Source organism: Crocodylus porosus, unplaced genomic scaffold, assembly GCF_001723895.1.
Source record: "Crocodylus porosus isolate Cpor-Errol unplaced genomic scaffold, CroPor_comp1, whole genome shotgun sequence".
NCBI lineage: Eukaryota > Metazoa > Chordata > Crocodylia > Crocodylidae > Crocodylus > Crocodylus porosus.
The window spans coordinates 68,492,485-68,510,584 of NW_017728909.1; the positions used below are offsets into that span (position 1 = coordinate 68,492,485).

The 18,100-nt window shown below is 40.0% G+C and overlaps 1 protein-coding gene across 17 annotated transcripts in view; it reads left to right on the top strand.

Annotated features, from left to right (window-relative positions):
• PPIP5K2 (diphosphoinositol pentakisphosphate kinase 2) overlaps positions 1–18,100 on the top strand; it is an 84,095-nt gene that overhangs the window by 42,135 nt on the left and 23,860 nt on the right. For all 17 annotated transcript variants that reach the window (XR_002100503.1, XM_019532430.1, XM_019532429.1 and 14 more), the window contains 13 exons: positions 1,037–1,158; positions 3,699–3,800; positions 4,340–4,426; positions 5,421–5,496; positions 5,595–5,704; positions 6,629–6,714; positions 7,404–7,529; positions 7,621–7,742; positions 8,527–8,709; positions 9,752–9,893; positions 11,588–11,811; positions 17,476–17,603; positions 17,840–17,954. Coding sequence is in view for 16 of the 17 variants with exons in the window: in XM_019532430.1 (XP_019387975.1) it covers positions 1,037–1,158; positions 3,699–3,800; positions 4,340–4,426; positions 5,421–5,496; positions 5,595–5,704; positions 6,629–6,714; positions 7,404–7,529; positions 7,621–7,742; positions 8,527–8,709; positions 9,752–9,893; positions 11,588–11,811; positions 17,476–17,603; positions 17,840–17,954 (1,623 nt within the window). In the remaining variant the exon portion in view is untranslated. The remainder of the gene's footprint in view (positions 1–1,036; positions 1,159–3,698; positions 3,801–4,339; positions 4,427–5,420; positions 5,497–5,594; positions 5,705–6,628; positions 6,715–7,403; positions 7,530–7,620; positions 7,743–8,526; positions 8,710–9,751; positions 9,894–11,587; positions 11,812–17,475; positions 17,604–17,839; positions 17,955–18,100) is intronic.

An 18,100-nucleotide genomic window follows, 5' to 3' on the forward strand; every position in this document is an offset into this window, starting at 1 on the left:
TGGAGCACAGCAGTGGAAGCTTGGGAAGGTAGTGCAGTAGTGTTGGTGCTGCTGATTGGCTGGGCACAAGAACCTGCCATGTGCTCCATGCCCGGGAGCCCAGTCTGAGCCAGAGGCAAGCTGTCCCTGACAGTAAGGGGAAGGGAAGAGAAGGTCATGGGCAGGAGGCTGCTATAGGTCTGACTCTAGCTCCAACCTCAGCTCTGGGCCAGAGTCAGAGCTGTAGCAGCTGCCTGCCCTCCCCGCTGCTTTGCATGCACATATAAGACAAGGGGCTTTTTTCCCAGTTTCTCAAAGGGGAAGGGGGAGGACTCATGTTCAGGTAAATACAGTATCTAAGTAGCCTCAACGTACATTGGTTAATTTTCCACTTAGACTGAACTCCTTCTCGTCTTTCTAAAAGGACTCTAAATGTATAATCTGGTGTAACAAAGTTGTTCTAGTTTGGACTCTTAAAACAGATCTACTTTTGGTTCTACATTTGTATAGCGCCTGGTCTGGTGGGGTTCTGATCCATATTTATCATTACTAAATTCTAGATGATGGGCATGCTACTTTAACGGTCATTTTCAAGGTATTATTTTGGAATCTCACATGTAATAGTTTTTTTTAAATATATTATATTTGGAAAATATATATATATTTATTTATAACTTCTAGCTATTCAGAAAGGCAGAGAGAGTTCTTTCCTTGCCTTTCAGCACTAACAGATAAAGTAATTCTTCCAGTTAAATCTGGGTTGCAACTAAAGGCAGCATTTGGCTTGAAGAATTCCTTTAGCTAGGAATATGTAAGGAAATAGGAACCCATCCTTGCACATCAAGCTAATAAGAAAGCATTGTATATATAAATCAAGCTAATTTAATAAGGAGTCACTGGAAGACGGACAGTAGGCACAAAGACTATTGTTTGTTTCATGTTTTCAGATCAGAGCAATACTAAAACAACGTTTTAAGACATGCAAATCAGAGCCTGGGCATATGCCCATTAACTGGAATGGAAATAATCTGTACTTTTAACTGTTTATTCTTAACAGCAAACAGTTTGTGGCTTTGATTTGTTGCGTGCTAATGGACAATCCTATGTCTGTGACGTGAATGGCTTCAGTTTTGTAAAGAACTCCATGAAATATTATGATGATTGTGCTAAGATACTTGGGTAAGAGTTAATTATTTTGGACATTATGTTAAATTATAATTACATTTCCCTGCTTCCTTTTTCTCCCCAAGTCTCCTTGAAATAAATGCACTGACTCTGGTACAAGCATTGTATGAATAAATACATTGAAATAAATGGAATAACTATATTAAAAGGGGCGTTTTGTTCTTATGACTAGACCTGGTTTTTTGGGTTTTTTATGTAGACAAGCCCGACTGAGCACATATGTGCCTATTTTCTGTAATGTGTCTGCATATTAAATGTGTGTGTGCTCATGACAGACAAGGCATCTGGCGTTTACATACATCGGGTATCTGTCTGTAAATTTCAGCAATTGAGAGAAATATTGTTTGATTTGTGAAGGCAAGGTTGTTCTTCAAATATCTTCTCCTGCGTGGGATAATGCAATAAAACATTTTGTTTGTTGGCAATATCACTATCCAGTTGTTACCAATATGCTTCCATGCATAACTTCTTTGAGGAAAAAATGAAATTGCATGGTACATTGCTCTAACGTTTGATGTATGTGCTTATAAAGCTGTTTGATAAAAATGTCCTAGTTATTTATTTTATATTTTTGTTTTTATTTTTGTGTTGAAGCAGCTTTCAGAAAATATCTAGATATGTTTTTGACTTTTAAATTCTCAGATGCCTCCAAAGGGCTGAGAATCTAGCCCAGGATTGGAACTGAATCCTCCTGACTATTCTCCTTTTATCTGCTATCCTGGTAGCAGAGAAGGATAATAAGAGATTATACAGAGAAAGAAATCTGACTATGTCAGTGAAGCATCTTTCTTAAACTAGATTGATCTTCTGTTGGCTAGTTAAGCTGGCTTTACAGCCAGATTACATGGTTGGTACAGTGCAAAAAGCTCACTGCTGAATGATCTGGCACCAGTCCTGAAGTGAGAGAAATAGTTCCTGGTTCAACTGAAATCCTAGATAGCATCGACTTTAGGATCATTTGCTGTAAATCACTTATTCCTTAAAGTTGGTGGAAAAAATTTCTGAAGATCCATGTATACTTTTCCTCAGTTTTGCAGATGAGTTAAACTAGGTATGAGCTACACTGTTAAGAGCTTTCAGTTTAAAATTTTTCCGTAATCTAAAAAATTGTAATAGCTAAATTATATAATTGGCAAACAATTTTGAGAGCCCCGCAGTGAGGAGGGGAAGTGCTGGGGTTGGCTATGGAGTGTGTGGTCCCCAGCCACTTAAATGCTGAACAATCCTGCTCTAGCCTTTTAACAGTCTAATAACTTACTTTTGAGCCTGAATCCCCTATTGTTGTGCATGTTATGAATACCATTGCATTTTCATTAGCCAGCCTTGTGAAGGTTTAACCATGAAGATCTACACACAAATTGAGGGGTTGATCCTTGTGTTGTAATCTTTGCACCATCTGCTTGATGCCTTCTTGAAGCTGGGTGACCAACTTCAACATTTCTAATGTGCTGTCCAGTGATACCCTAAGTTTCTCTCTACCTTTTTCTGTTTTATAGGAAGAGCATTTAACTACATTGTCTCTTTTTTGTTCTTGCCATTTTTCCTTGTTATTAGACAAATTTAACACGTTTTATAATCATTCAGAAATGTTGTGAACCAGTTTAGAATTTCCTTTTCTATGATGCACAGTGGGCGCATCTACATACAGTTAATGCACCTGAATTTTCTGAGCAGAAAATTCAGGCTCATTAATGTGCTGCCGGGCGCATGGCTACATGTGTGCCCCCATTGGGAGCAAATTGCATCTGACAGGAGCAGCCCAGTCCAGGGCTGCTCCTGCCCCTCTCTGCCCCCCTGCAGCAACCAGAGGGAGCTCTAAGGGCTGGCAGAGGGCACGGGGCAAGGTGGGGGCAGTCCTGACTTCTGCCAGGCAGGGAGAACTGTATTGGCTGTAAAGGCAGCCATCTTCCTGGCCATGGGGTTTGTCCCAATCGCCACTCTTTCTTTTTTCTTTTTTTCTCTCAGGCCAGCCAGCCAAACTTGCAACAAAACCTGTTACAAAAAGAATTCGGCACAGGAACTACAGCCACCCATAAACACTAAACATAATGTCATGGGGAACCAATCAGAGGGCAGTCTCTGCAGCCTTCTAGACTGCATTCACCCCTGGGGTGAAAAGGGCATGTAGGTGTACTACTTACAAAAATATTTACAGCAAATATTTGCATCAATATATGCTCCCCTCCTCCCCTCCAAATGTTTCCCACCAGAACTGCAGACTAGAATTCAGCCTACTTAGACTCTTTCATCATATCTGCATACCAAGAATACATGTTTCATCAGGACATTGTCTAATTCAGATAGTGCAAAATTGTCTTTGTAGACTGTATGTTCAAGTATCCAAGTCTTTGATAGCATTAGTGATTAAACATTTGAAAAATGAATAAAATACCTATAGAAACCCATCAGTACTCAGTGTTTGTCTGATCAGCAGTCAATTGGAAACGATTTATTTTTTAAGGAGCTAATAATATGTGCTGCTTGAGCCTGAAGTATTGCAATACTGCAATTTAGTTTTCTTGTTTGTCCTTTAGAAATATCATAATGAGAGAACTTGCTCCCCAGTTTCAAATCCCATGGTCAATACCTTTAGAAGCAGAAGATATCCCTATTGTGCCAACTACCTCTGGAACAATGTAAGAGAAAACTAACTCTGCCTGAATTGTGTAAAAAGCTTTTATAACTTTTGTGTGATTTTTTTTCTCTCTTCACAAGGTATGTCCAGTTGACTCTGAAAACTTATTTTGAGTGATGAAACCAAGAAATGAATTACAGTTGGTAATCCAGCTATTGAAGTTTCTGACCCATAGTAAAGCTGAGTATAGAACAGCAGGTTTTTAAAGTGTAGTCTCTTCTACACATGGCTTCTTTCATTGCTAAATATTATCTAGTACCTGCTTAACACACTTCAAACAAACATACTTGTTGACTAAATAAATCTCAAAATCAACATTTTTTGGCAAAACTGCTTGCTGTAGATACTCTGTAGTTAGCAGAGTCCTAAAACTTACTTATAGTTTACTGCCTCACTTGACATCATTTTCAGGTAACTTTTCTGTTCTTACAGTCATTTCAATAACATGTGATATATAATTTTAACTGAACTGCACATTTTAATAATACTAGAAACCCTGCAGCTGCACGGAACTGTGAAATGTAACTTGTTTCTTTTCAGGATGGAGCTTAGATGTGTTATAGCTGTAATACGTCACGGGGACCGAACACCAAAACAAAAAATGAAAATGGAAGTTAAACATCAGAAGTAAGTCTCATTTTGGTAAAGGAAATTTGGTAGTTAGGGTACAGGTGCATGTTCAGTTGAACTAATTTAGTGGTGATTGTGCATGTGCTAGGTTCAAGCTTTTGTTTAAACTTGCCTCTACTCTCTGATATGTCCCTTCCTCTGCCTACATAGTTAAATCTTTCTTTCAAGGCCTCCTTCAACTTGTGTTTCCTGCTAATGTAACCACCTTCACTCCTGCCTTGATAGATGCATTTTTTTATCTTGTTCAAAATGTTGAGGCAAAGATAATACTCCTTTTTCACTACTTTGATCATGTCTCCTCTTTGCCTCTCTGTTACCACTCTTTCTTTGGTTTTCCCTATATCACTTTCACAAACTGTTAGTCTTTGCATTCAGAGCTCTTCATGAGAGATGTTCCCATCCTCTGCCAATTTTTGTCCTTTTTGTCTCTAGGTTACTTACTTTGTTGACCCCATTAATGCTTACTCTCCATCTTTTTCTAATGTGTTTGTACAGTGTGACCCTGATCCATCAGTAGGTATCACTGCAATTATAATTATTGTTTTAGGACTGGATTGTGCCATCACATCATAAAGAGCATATATGCCTTAATTCTTTAGAGCCCTATGATCAATATTGTATAGTTAGTAGCCTTTGGCTTTCTCTTCAGTGTTCTTTTGTTTCTTGTTTGTCTGAAAATTGAGACTAGATAAGGTCATTTCTGAGGATTCTTCATATCCTTTTGTTTAGTTTCCAGTCTTAGCTAAATAGCAGGAAAACTTTAAGCCATTGGCTAATGGCATGAGACTAAAGTGAGCAGAGACAGACCTGTGACACTAACATCTGAACAAACTTTCTCCATAGTTCAGATGCTTTCTGATTTAGGGATTTAGTTCCAGCCTCCCTTCCTTTTTTTTTGTTTAAATGTGAGAATCTGTTTATTGACATAAAGTGTATTAATATCTAGCATTATAGTTGATGTGTTTTAAATTAGTTATGCTTTCTCCTAAAGGTTTTTTGATCTCTTTGAAAAATGTGATGGATATAAGTCTGGAAAATTAAAACTGAAAAAACCAAAACAGTTGCAGGCAAGTTTGTTGTTGTTGTTGTTTAAGTTCTTCAACAGTCCAATAAATATAAGAATTTGTTCATATACTTTTTTGTTTTATTTTGCTTTCTCTGTTAGGAAGTGCTTGATATAGCAAGACAGCTTCTAATAGAACTTGGACAAAACAATGACTCTGAAATTGAAGAAAGCAAGGCAAAACTAGAACAGCTGAAAACTGTGTTGGAGATGTAAGTGCATCTTTTGGCCTCACATCAGTACTGAAATGATTGTTTTGATCTCTTTCATTATCAAAATGTGAATAATCTTTAGATTATAATGTCAAGTAAGCCAAGGGCTTAATCCTTGTTTTTTAATGTATTGAGTAAAAGGATAATCTTGTGATTTAAGAAATTGGATGGTACTGAGGAGAGCTGGGTTAATTCCTCTCTCTGTCCTAGTTTTGTGGATGATTTGGAGTACTTAATCTGTGCTATCTTTCATTTCTCTTCTTATAAGGAGGAGACTTTCTTTGTTCTAAAGATTTATTAGTCATGTCCAGCTGGAGAGTAAGCTTTTTGAAGCAAAGACTGTCTCGTCTTATGTAGTGATTAGAATACCATTGTGCTAGATACAGGTGGAACCTAGAGAAGCTTCTGTAATACAGTAAATAGAATTGATGTTGTGTTCTGTTTATATATAGCAAATTGTATAGAGTATAATAAATAAAAGATCTTGTTCTTGGGAATTCTCATCTAATGTGAAAATTCATCATAACCTGAGAACGTCTTAATATCTCATGTCTTTAACTTATGGTAGTTTCTCATTGCCACTTACTGCTGAAACTGATATTTAAAAAAAACAAAAACACCAAAGGGTGGATAGAATAAATTAAGCATCAACAAGAAGTATAGGGGTCTTCCTGTTCTAGGTCCAAACCCCACAATTAATTTCTTGGGCAGTGCAGTAAGAAGGTGTAATGTATAATTACTGTTACATGTTGATGGCCATTTTAAACTTTTTATTGAATCTTGTCTAGGAGAACAGGTTAAACACAACAGACAGGACAGATTCTTGGATTTAGTGTATGTCAAAGTGATGGAGGAGTGTGGTAAAATGGAGTATGCACTTGACAGTCTTCGTGCATCTTAGCATGCTTTTTTCTTCCACTTTAGGTACGGACATTTTTCTGGCATAAATCGCAAAGTCCAGTTAACGTATCTCCCTCATGGTTGCCCAAAAACTTCTAGTGAAGAAGAAGGTACAATATCATTGACACATAATCACTTACACATAGTATGTAGTATGCTTATATATTAACTCGAGAGTACATGGTGGTAAGCAAAACGGAATGAATACTGTATGTAAATTAACATTTGTGTTGTGGGCAAATAAGCACCATATTGCCTTACATCAGTGTTTTTGTAGTGATACCATGAGTAGCGATCTCAGGTTGCTGAGTTGCTATAATTATAGCTGTAATTTACATTTTAACATGGTTTCGTGAGTAGCAGAAAATATATAGGGAAGAAATTTTATAAACTATGCATCAGAAATATCTTTTCGAAAACTTTACATTTTTCCATGTACTACCACCACCTGTTTTTTTCATGAGTTTCTAAAACCCTTAAAATTTTGTTTATGGGTATTTATAAGTAGTTAATGCACAAAACATCAACTTGCTGATTCTTAATATATTTAAAATTTGAGATTTCTTACCTATTTGTTTTCTCAGTAAGAAGAGTTTTGTTTGCTTTCTTAAAGTATCCGAGTTATGCTTTGTTTCAGTGTTTGGTTGAATTATGCTTGGGTTTTTTTTCAAAGCAATATAACTCTAGAGATAGAATAGCTCTTAAATGAGATGCACAGGACTGAATACTTCATTTGCCCTTAAATAGATGTTTGGATTTGTTGGCCTGTTGCTTCTAACTTCTTTCTGCATTTGATTAGATAGCAAAAGAAATGAGCCTTCCCTACTGCTAGTTCTAAAATGGGGAGGAGAATTGACCCCTGCAGGCAGGGTTCAAGCCGAGGAGCTTGGAAGAGCTTTCAGGTGCATGTACCCCGGTGGACAAGGTAATTTGCCTGCACTGTATGTCATAAATTAGACTTTTTCAAAAATGAACAAGTATAGAATGAGAGTCTAAGAAGAATGTTTTTTTGGTAGGGGATTATGCTGGATTTCCTGGATGTGGTTTACTTAGATTACATAGTACGTATCGACATGATCTCAAAATATATGCTTCTGATGAGGGACGAGTTCAGATGACTGCAGCAGCTTTTGCAAAGGTACTGTGGGAAACTTTTCAACATGAAGCTATTGGTAAAACCCTTGTTTATGTTCATTAGGAGATTGGGGATAATATATGGCTTCAGTACAACCCACTAAATAAAAGATTAAGTGTGTTTAGGGTGAACTTATGACTCCTGGAAAGAGCAAGTTCTCATCCCTTATGTTAGAAGCTATCCAATCATCAGAATAGGAATGGTGTGGATGTCAGTAGTGCATACTTCTGTTTTGCAGTCACTGAAAAGCATTTCACCCTTCTCAGTAAGTCACCTCTCAGTAAGACATAAGTAGACTGGACATAAGGAAAAACTTGTTTACTGTCTGAGTCTCCAGAGTCTGGAATGGACTCCCTCCAGAAGTGGTACAAGCACCTACTCTGGACATGTTCAAAAAGTGTTTGGATGGTTATCTTGCTTGAGTCATCTGACCCCAGCTGACTTCCTGCCCTTTGGGCAGGGGGCTGGACCCAATGATCTCGCCAAGTCCCTTCCAGTCCTAATGTCTATGAAATAATTTCACAATCCTTAAGACATCTTTATACTAAACACGTTTGTTTCTCCCCCTATGCTTCTAATCTCTACCAGGAAGCCTAATGTGGAAAAGGGAACAAAATAGAGAGTTACGTACAAGCTTCATGGAATGTATAAGGTTTGAGGGTAGTATTTCAGATATTGGCAAGTTATTTGAACAGTCTCTAGTTTACACTAACATTATTTGGTCAACATTTTAGGTCATCCTTTTTGATCATTGTTTACTGTCTGGTGACTGTCATGTTTTCTCCAGGGACTACTAGCTTTAGAGGGAGAACTGACTCCTATTCTTGTCCAAATGGTAAAAAGCGCTAATATGAATGGTCTATTGGACAGTGACAGTGATTCTTTAAGTAGCTGCCAACATCGTGTTAAGGCAAGGCTCCATGAAATACTCCAGCGAGACAGAGAATTTACTCCTGAAGACTATGAAAAGGTTAGAATATATTACATGAATAACATTCTGTTAAAATAAGTCAGCAGACTATATTCTAATACTTGGATGAAGACAATAGGTATTCATCTCAGGGTGGGGTTGAGGATTGGGAGGGGTGGACTCCCTTGTACACTTCTGTAACAAATTTTAATAAGGAGGTTGTAACAAACCTGGAATACTTATAAATTTGAGCTAATCAGTATACATGCTTTATTGTCCTGGAAAAAATTTCAGCCTATTCCTTAAATGAAGAAGTAATGTTCATCTGTTTTAGTATGTTTATTTGCTTTAGTATGTACATGCATACAATGTGTATGTATGTTTCTTTAAATACTTTAACCATATGCACTCTGTGGTATTCCACATACCTATCAAACATGTGACAGTAATGTGTTTGTTATAGAATCAGTCTGGTTCTGGGAATGTGAAGATATCCAAAATACCCTCTGCCCTCTAATCAACAAACACAAATCACTCTCCATACCAGCCCTAAAACAGTGTAATAGAATGTAGATTACATAGGCTTGCTACAAAATAAAACAAGTTGATTGTCCCCCAGCCTATTGTCCTGTTTTGACAGAGGCAAAAGTAGATGCTTTTAGAATATGGGTGCTCAACCCTTGGTCTGTGGGTCAGATCTGGCCCATGGAGCTACATCATTCAGCTGGCTGGACGCCTCAAAGGTCTGGAAATTTTGCGGCAGGGGAGTGGTGGCAGTGTTAATTGCCTCTCCTCTACTGCCAAATATCCAGTCCTGCAGATCAGATAGTGTGGCTGGATCAGGGTGTGAGGGCAGCTTGATCAGGCCTGCAGGCTGAATCCATACCACTCATCCAGCCTGCAGGGCAAGAAGGCTGGACACCACTACATCAGTGGGAGAGTATAAGAACAGGCCATGCCTGAAGTGATCCATCCCTTGTCATTGTCTTCTCTGACATCAACTGTCATTGATTTAGTGATGTCAGAGGATACGTCCCTGATTAATAGTCTCCTAATGGACAAAAATGATAATAAAATACAATGTTGTTATGTCAAATTGCAGCTTAATCCATCTGGAAGCATCTCTCTGATAAAGTCAATGCAAGTGATAAAAAATCCTGTGAAGACATGTGACAAGGTATATTCCTTGATCCAAAGCTTGACCTCTCAAATCAGGCAGCGAATGGAAGATCCCAAGTCTGCAGGTAACAAAAATATTTTTAGATTTTACTTTATCCATTTTAAACTACTAGCTTTGCACAGGCATGAGACATGCAACCTTTCTTTGTTAGGCTTGCTCTTCATATTTCATAGATTTTTAGGGTCAGAAGGGACCTTAGTAAGTCATTGAGTCCAACCTCATGCCCTGGGCAGGAAAGAGCACTGTGGTCAGATGACCCCCATCTAGGTGCTTGTCTAGTCTCCTCTTAAAGAGCTCCAGGATAGGGGAGAGTACCACCTCTCTTGGAAGCCTATTCTAGACTTTGGCAGCCCTCACCATAAAGAATTTTTTCTTAATGTCTAATCTAAATCTGCTCATATCTAATAATTTGGGAGTTCATATAAATTGACCATGAGTGTATAGTTGTAGAATAGAGATTTTACTCGTTAAAATTAGCAACAAGTTTAACAAAAAAACAACCTGTGGTGACATTACAGTTAACAGTTATGTCTGGTGTTTTTGCTAGAAACTAAAGCAGTTGACTACTCAAATATTTTTAAGAATAATGCAAGGACTGGAATGCCTGTAGATCTCAGATCAGAGAAGGGCAGGAAAAATAGACTGCTATAAATCTGAGTGAAGGCTGACTTCTGAATATTAGTATCTTCGCTGAAGATTTTTGTTAGTTCAAAAGCAGTGAAAGATCCCACTGGGCATGTCTACACATGCATTTATGCTGGCTTAAATTTACTGCACAGTAAGTGGAGTAAGTATGTATACGTGCAGGTGCTAAAGCATATTAACGTTGTGTGTGGACTGACTTTAGTCCCAAGTCAGTCCACACACGCATAGTGTTACTGTACAATAAAGTGTCTACATATGTGTTACTATGCAGTAACTAATCAGGCATAAATTTTGATATCTTCATGATGCAGGTATCAAATTTCCACTCAAGTCAGCATAAATTGCCATATTTACTGTGCAGTAGGGGCATGCATGTGTAGATGTGCATCTGTACTGCACAGTAATTTTGGTTACTGCACAGTAAATGCACATGTGTAGACCTGCCCATTGTGTACAAATTGTCCTCTGTACATTGTAAACCATTAAAACAGCATTTAATGGCTACAGTTCTGTAGGACTTGAATTGATAGTTAATATTGATGTTTTCCTGCGTCTGTTTTCTTCCAAATTCTTGCCGTGCCCCAGGGAGTATACATTCTTTTTCTTGGCAGTGTCCTGGCTCCCTCTATCTCTAGCTTCTGGTCTTGGATTGTTACAGGAGTGAGAGAGAAATGGGGCATGACTCCTTGTCTTCAGGAAAAAAATGCATCTAATTTTAAACTAAGTCCTTGAGCAATTCTTGATTTGTCACGGTCTGCAATTTAGTGAATTCTCCTGTTCTAACCACTGTAAGTCTGCCTGACAAGCTGATGATACTCTTGAGGGCATGTCTTGATTCTGCTGGTATAGCTGTGCAGGTAGCAGCAGAACTACCTATATACATACTTATTCCCTTTTTTAGATTCTTTCAGATTAATGTTTGAGTATACCTTTTGTAATAGTATTCCCAGGCTTTCAATTATTTTATCCTAATTGACTGTCACCTGGAGTAAATTAATATTTCTTTTATCTTTGAGGTTAATTTTGAAGTTGTAATCACAGTAATACTTTAATCACTTAGCTTTTAACTGATTTAAACTTTAAGCACTAAAATACAAATATTCATCTGTCTAGATATTCAGCTTTACCATAGTGAAACACTAGAACTAATGCTGCGTAGGTGGTCCAAGTTGGAAAAGGACTTTAAAACAAAGAATGGAAGATATGATATCAGCAAAATCCCTGATATTTATGACTGTATAAAATATGATGTCCAGCATAATGGTTCCTTAAAGTTAGAAAACACAATGGAATTATACAGGCTTTCAAAGGCATTAGCTGACATTGTGATTCCTCAGGTAAGTATTGTACAATATTTATTATTATTGCCTTTAATCCACATCTCTGAAAAATACTTTCTGTTTCCGGTGTTCAAAAAGTCATGAATAGCTAGAAATCTTCAGTCGACCTTTCATTTACTGGTGAAATTGAACATTGCTAGTAAAGAATAGATTAGCTGGCCTCAATATAAATTGATAATTCTAGTTTATCTAATCTGTCACATTCCAGAAAATTTAGAGTGTATTTCTAGGTCTTAGTTCCCAGCTGCCCCTTCTCATTTGTCTTTCAAAGGTTTACTTAGGTTCATTATAATAGTAATCAAAGCTTATCTATATCTGAAGTTACATTTTTGTCAACCTTTTGCTTTCAAAATGTGTTCTTGGGTTGTTTGCCACAGATATCATAATCTTGCTGAACTGAGTCTCAAGTTGACTTTTAAACCAAATGGGACTTACTGCTGCTAAAAAATTAGAATTCTTGAGCAAAAGAATACGCTCGGGTCAAGGTTTCAGAGTTGAGCCCAGAGGGACCATTTGATCAAGTCCAACGTCCTGCATATCTGAAGTTCTCTAATGAGGCCAGTAACTTAGACTACTATAGCTTTCCACGTATGGCATGCACCTCTTCCCCATTTCCTTCCCCTCTTCAAAATCAGACACCCAAAATTAGGGTGCATATATTAAGCAGGGAAGATCTTTTCCTTGGTTGAAAAGCAGTATGCCTGAAGACCATGTGCATCCTATACAGCTACCAAGATGGCTAGTGCTTATCTGGCTTACCAAGTTGAAGTTCTGTGCTAACCCTCTCATAGCCATAGATATTGGCTGAACACTGTCTCTTGGAACAATGCTTAATTTACAGAAACTTATATAAAGAACTACTTCCAGTGAAGAACTAACAGTCTTGTTACTGCCCTTGCGAGGGTCTGCGACCTAACTTTGTGTGACATTGTTCTCAGGAAGACTTACCTTGAGTGTCCAGGAATGATGGCATCCCAGAAAATAGTCTGGGTGATGCAGCAGGAATTTCCTGGTGTGGTAGGAAGTTCCTCCTGCCTCACTTAGACTGTCTTCTGGGATGTCACACTTCCTGGACACTGTTCCCATGAAAACTCACTCTGTTGCCCAGTCAGCCAGGACTCTGAAGAAATCTTTTTCTTCTTTTTTTTAATATACATTCTGCCTTCTGAAAATGAGGTGTGCATCTTATTTGGGCGGTGTTTGTATGTGAAAAAATACGGTATTCTAAAACATTGTAGTCCATCAGAAACTAAACTACCACAGACAGAAAATAGGAAGCCAAGGTGCCACCAGTGTCTGTAGTGGTAGGTGCGGATTGGGCGCATAGGCGAGTAGGTAAGATTGGGTGCATACACTTATACTAAGCCGATTTTAAAATAAAGCTACTTAACTAAGTTGACTTAAATTAAGTCTCATCAGAGCATACACACATACAGCTCCATGACACGGGTAGCAGCCTTCTTGTGAACTAAGTCAACTAATGTGGCTCAAGATAATACACCTTGAAGGCATCCAGCTGTTAGTCACACCAGCCCCACACTGGGCTCCAGAATCCTTCTGTCAGGACCCTGCTTCGATCCCTCCGCTCAGGCAGCCGCCTACGCCATTATTTGGGCTGCCAAGCTCCCTGTAGCTATCTCCCTTCTTGGGTGTGGTCCCTCCGGGACCTTTAGCCACACAGACCTCGGCCTCACCTCCCAGGCTAGGTGGGACCCCAGGCCCTCAGCTCTGGGCATGCCTCGCAGTGGGCCTGTGGCCCTTTTGACCTTCCTGGTCCTGGCCCCAGCATTGACCAGTCAAGGGGCTACTCTACCTCCGGCCTCTCTCACTAGCTCCACTCTCTCTCTTGGGTCCACCTTCCTGGATGTGGGAGCTGGGGTACCTCATACCACAACTAGTGCTCCAGGGTCTCACAGGGACTCTCGCTCCCCACCTCGAGCAGCAGGTCATGGTGCTACTTCAGATCTTATTTTTGACCCACACTTGGCCTCCCAGCAGTGGAGGACTTACCGGGGTCAGGACTCGCCCCTCTCTCTTGGGCTGAGCCCCCTCTACTCTGCCTTTAGCCCAAACTTCAGCCTCAGGCATCTGAAGACCTACCTGGGCCTACTCCCCTCACTCGGGGCTCCACACCACCCCTTCACCTGGGGCTCCACACCATCCCCTCGCTTGGGGCTACTCATCTCTGCCCCCTTCACTCGGGGCTCCACACCGCCCCCTTCACTCAGGGCCATGGACTTCCCCCCCAGTGGGCTCAGGTGGTCATAATCATGCCTGACCCCAACTACCTTTCCTCTGGGTCTTGCACCCTACAGGCCTCAGGTGGCCTCAGCCATGGCTAGCCCCCACTCTCCCTCCTCGGGGTCTTGCACCCAAGAGGGCTCAGGTGGCCATAGCCATGCTTGGCCCTGACTACCTCTGGTGTTACCAGACTCACCCGGTTCTAGGGGCTAGGGGTTAAGGGACCCCGACCTGCCTTTCACCTAGGTGATAACTGGCTTGGCATTTCCTGAGGGCTCCTGCAGCACTGAGAGCCCCACCAGGCCACCCACCCCCAGCAGGGTGCAGTTTATATAAGCAGCCGGAGATCTAAAATGACTGCCTTTAATCAAGCACCTGCTGGCTGCTTAGCTTTGGTCGTAAAGTGGCAGGCACCAACAGTGTCCTGCCACATACCTTCTCCCTTTAAAGTATCTAGGGGGTTTCCCCTGATGCTGCTCCAAAGCAGGCTCCCACTGGAGCCTGTGGGAGCCCCCAAATAGCGAGCACCCTCAAGGGTCCTCAGCCATACCACCTTCCCCTTTGAATGAACTCTGGTTCAGCCTAGGGAGTTCCCTGGGCTGACTTCTCTGCTGGGCTCTGCCCCAGCCTTTTACAGCCTCTGCCACACGGCGAGCACCCCAAAGGTGCTTCACCGCAGTCACATTTAAGCCAACTCTGCTCCGTGTAAGTACACTCTGAAAGTTAAATTAGTTTTCAAAAATTAAGCCAGCTTAACTGTCAGAAAGTTAGTATATATGTACCCATTATGCCCAAATAATCTTAGTAGGTGATTCACATTCTCATACTGCAGAAAACATTTAGTTACCTCTCAATTTTACCAAAAAAAAGTTGGTTTTTTTTCTTTCCCCAAGCCCAAATTGACAACTAGTTTGAGTTTTGGCACGTGACCAAAACGTACCAGCCAAGCACCTGAAAAAGAAGACTATAGGAATGAAAGCATATTAGTTTCATCTTTATATCATGACTCTACCTTGGGCGGGGCGGGTTATTTCTCTTTTTTAATAGACAATGCCAGACAGTGGCCTTGTCAAGATTAGGCATGGTGGCAGAATACTAAAGCCTTACCCTAAACTTCGGCTGAAGCTCACCCGCAGTTGATTATGATGAAAATAGGATGCTTAGTTGTTCAGATTGATAATGATCCTAGCCATATTTCTTCTTTGTGTGCTGTTGACTAATTGATTAAAAAAAAAAAGGGGGCCTTAACTACATAACCCTTTTATTTGACTCATCAGAAACTGGAAAAAATTGCCTTTGTATTTTGGCTTGGGGTGTCTTGGGGGTTTGTTTGTTTGTTTTAATCTTGGTTAACTTTACTTGAAATACCCTGTAAGGACCTTTTAAAGCTATTGACCGGTTGGGGTTGACCATGGGACTAACACATACACTGAGAAACTGAAAGGTTGAGAAAATACAAATTAACACACATTATTTATATTTTTTTCTTTAGTATATTGTGAGTTTTACAGAGAATGAACTGCACTGAAATATTGGGGTGTCGGGTACCATTAGAAGAATGAAGCTGGTTTTGTGAGCTAGTGTGTGCTGTACAGCACTACAGGAATATATAATGCCAGGTGTTCAGAGGGTTACCTGTGACTGCTGGTTGTACAAAAAACTGGACATTCACCTAACTCATTTAAAGACATTTATTCTCCCAGGTTGGAAATGCAAACTATCCATTTTAAAAATATATTTTTTGTGTGTTAATGCTACTATTTAAACTCCTGGTATGGTAACCTCAGATTCTTGTTTGCTGTATTTGACGTTGATAAGATGTTAAATACAGAAATCTACTTTTCATGAGAGAGTCCTCTGTTTTCTAAAAGAGTTAAAATTTGAAGCACTATACAATTTAGTATGGTGCGTGGAGTGGTATGAAGGTGAATAAGGAGTATTTCATTGATTATAATGACTGAAAAAATTATAAGCAAGACAGATTGCTGTTGCTTTTCAGTATGCTTTAACCCCAAGGAAATTCATTTAAAATTAAGTTACAATTCAGACTAATGTAGTGAAGCTTTGCATTGAGTAGCTTTGAATTGTCTTTGGTGGTGATTCACAAATAGAAATGAGACGAGTCTGTTTACATGGTAGTATGCTCAGTACCCAAGGTGGTAAGAATGCAAGGGATATCCTGCCATGGTAGTCTTTTAACTATGCTCGTCTTTCAGATCACTTGTATGACTCAGTCAGGCTGAGAATAATATAGCAATATGCTGTAGGCTGGTGATGTTACTCATTACAGAACACCTGGAGGGAGGGGTTCCTTTATTCTTTTTTTTCCAGATAGATTTGACCACCAAATGTCTTTCAGAAGTCGGAAAGGAAGATGTGTCTTTTTTAACAGTTGGTAGTGAGGTGAAGAAATTAAAAACTCTGCTTCTCAGGCCACAAAAGTAAACCCTTTCAGAACATTCTTGGTATAAGCAAGAGGGCAGTGCGAAGCTTTGGTTGCTGATTCGATTTGGCAGCCAAATCTCTGATTCAAATCAGGAGACCAATTAAAAGGTCTGAATTAATTCAAAGCCTCCAAATCAATTTGGAGAAGATTTGGAGAACTGGGTAGTTCCTGCTTGCCACTGCAGAAAGGGGGACCTGGGCTCCATGCTGGTAATTTGCGGGGGGGCTGGAGAAGAGGGTAGGGGACCATGGGGGGACCCATGCCAGACCCCATCCCCTGCCTGCTCCCCCAGCCCCCCTGAGCACCCCCTGACCACCACCTGCTCTCCCAACCCTGTTAGTGGCTGTCCCGACTAGCCTCAGCATCCTAGCACTTTAAAAATAAAATAAAATAAAATAAAGTAAAGCCCTGTTGCACTCACTGGCTGCTGCAGCAGCTGTCGGGACCTCTGGGGGCTCATAGCAGAGCTCCTCCCCACAAGGTAGGGTAGTGGGGAGCAGCAGGTATCAGTCGGGGCTTTTTTTTTGAAAGAGCAAGAACCAATGAGTGCAGAGCTTTGTTTGTTTTGAAGTGCCATGATGCTGGGGCGGGATGGGGCCTGTTCGATTCAGCCAATTCAGTGGTGGCCGAATCACCGAATCAGATTCCGCCAGCTCGATTTGGAACAGTGATTCAAATCACCGAATCGAGTCACTGTCCCCTGAATCAGCCAAATCTGAATCCAAAGCAAATACTAGCCGCTTCGCGCAGGCCTAATAAGCAAGCTTGTTGACAGAAGACAAATGCTTAGGGAAACCTCTTCAGACATTCCTAACACAGTATTGTTGTTCACAATCGTACATTTAGACCACGGTTTGTAACCACAACAATGTAGCAGGTGGCTAGCTATTTTCACTTGCAAGGTTTCAGCTGAAGGTTGACTTCTCTGTATGTTGTACAGTTTGGTTTCAAGAAATTAATTTCTTCCTGTCTAGGAATACGGTATTTCCAACGCTGAAAAATTAGAGATTGCCAAAGGATACTGTACTCCTCTAGTTAGGAAAATTCGTTCAGACCTTCAGAGAACTCAAGATGACGATACAGTAAACAAACTCCACCCTCTGTAAGTTTTTAATGTTTTTTACATACGTATGTAAAGTTTTGTTATTTCTGTTGACTAAAATTAAATGTTTATAACTTGCATATTTGAAATGCTTTTAGACGCGTGCTATCTAAATAGTAAAACTAATTACTTAACTGTGTCTAATTAAAAAAAAAATCTGCTATGTTGTCTAATGTAGGTTCATCTAAATGCCTTATGATTCACTGACCAAGATTTTCCTGTATTTCTCATTTTAGGTACTCTAGAGGTGTTATGTCTCCAGAACGTCACGTTCGCACTCGATTATATTTCACCAGCGAGAGTCATGTCCACTCTCTACTATCAATCCTTCGATATGGTGCCTTATGTGATGCAAGTTGAACACTTTTATCTTGGAGCAAATGCTGTGATAAAAGGAACCTAAGGAAATTGTGCCCAGAACCAATTAAAAATAAATAGGCATTAGGTGCCCAACTCCTCTAGGCTTCTATGAAAATTTCAACTTAATTTCTGTTCCA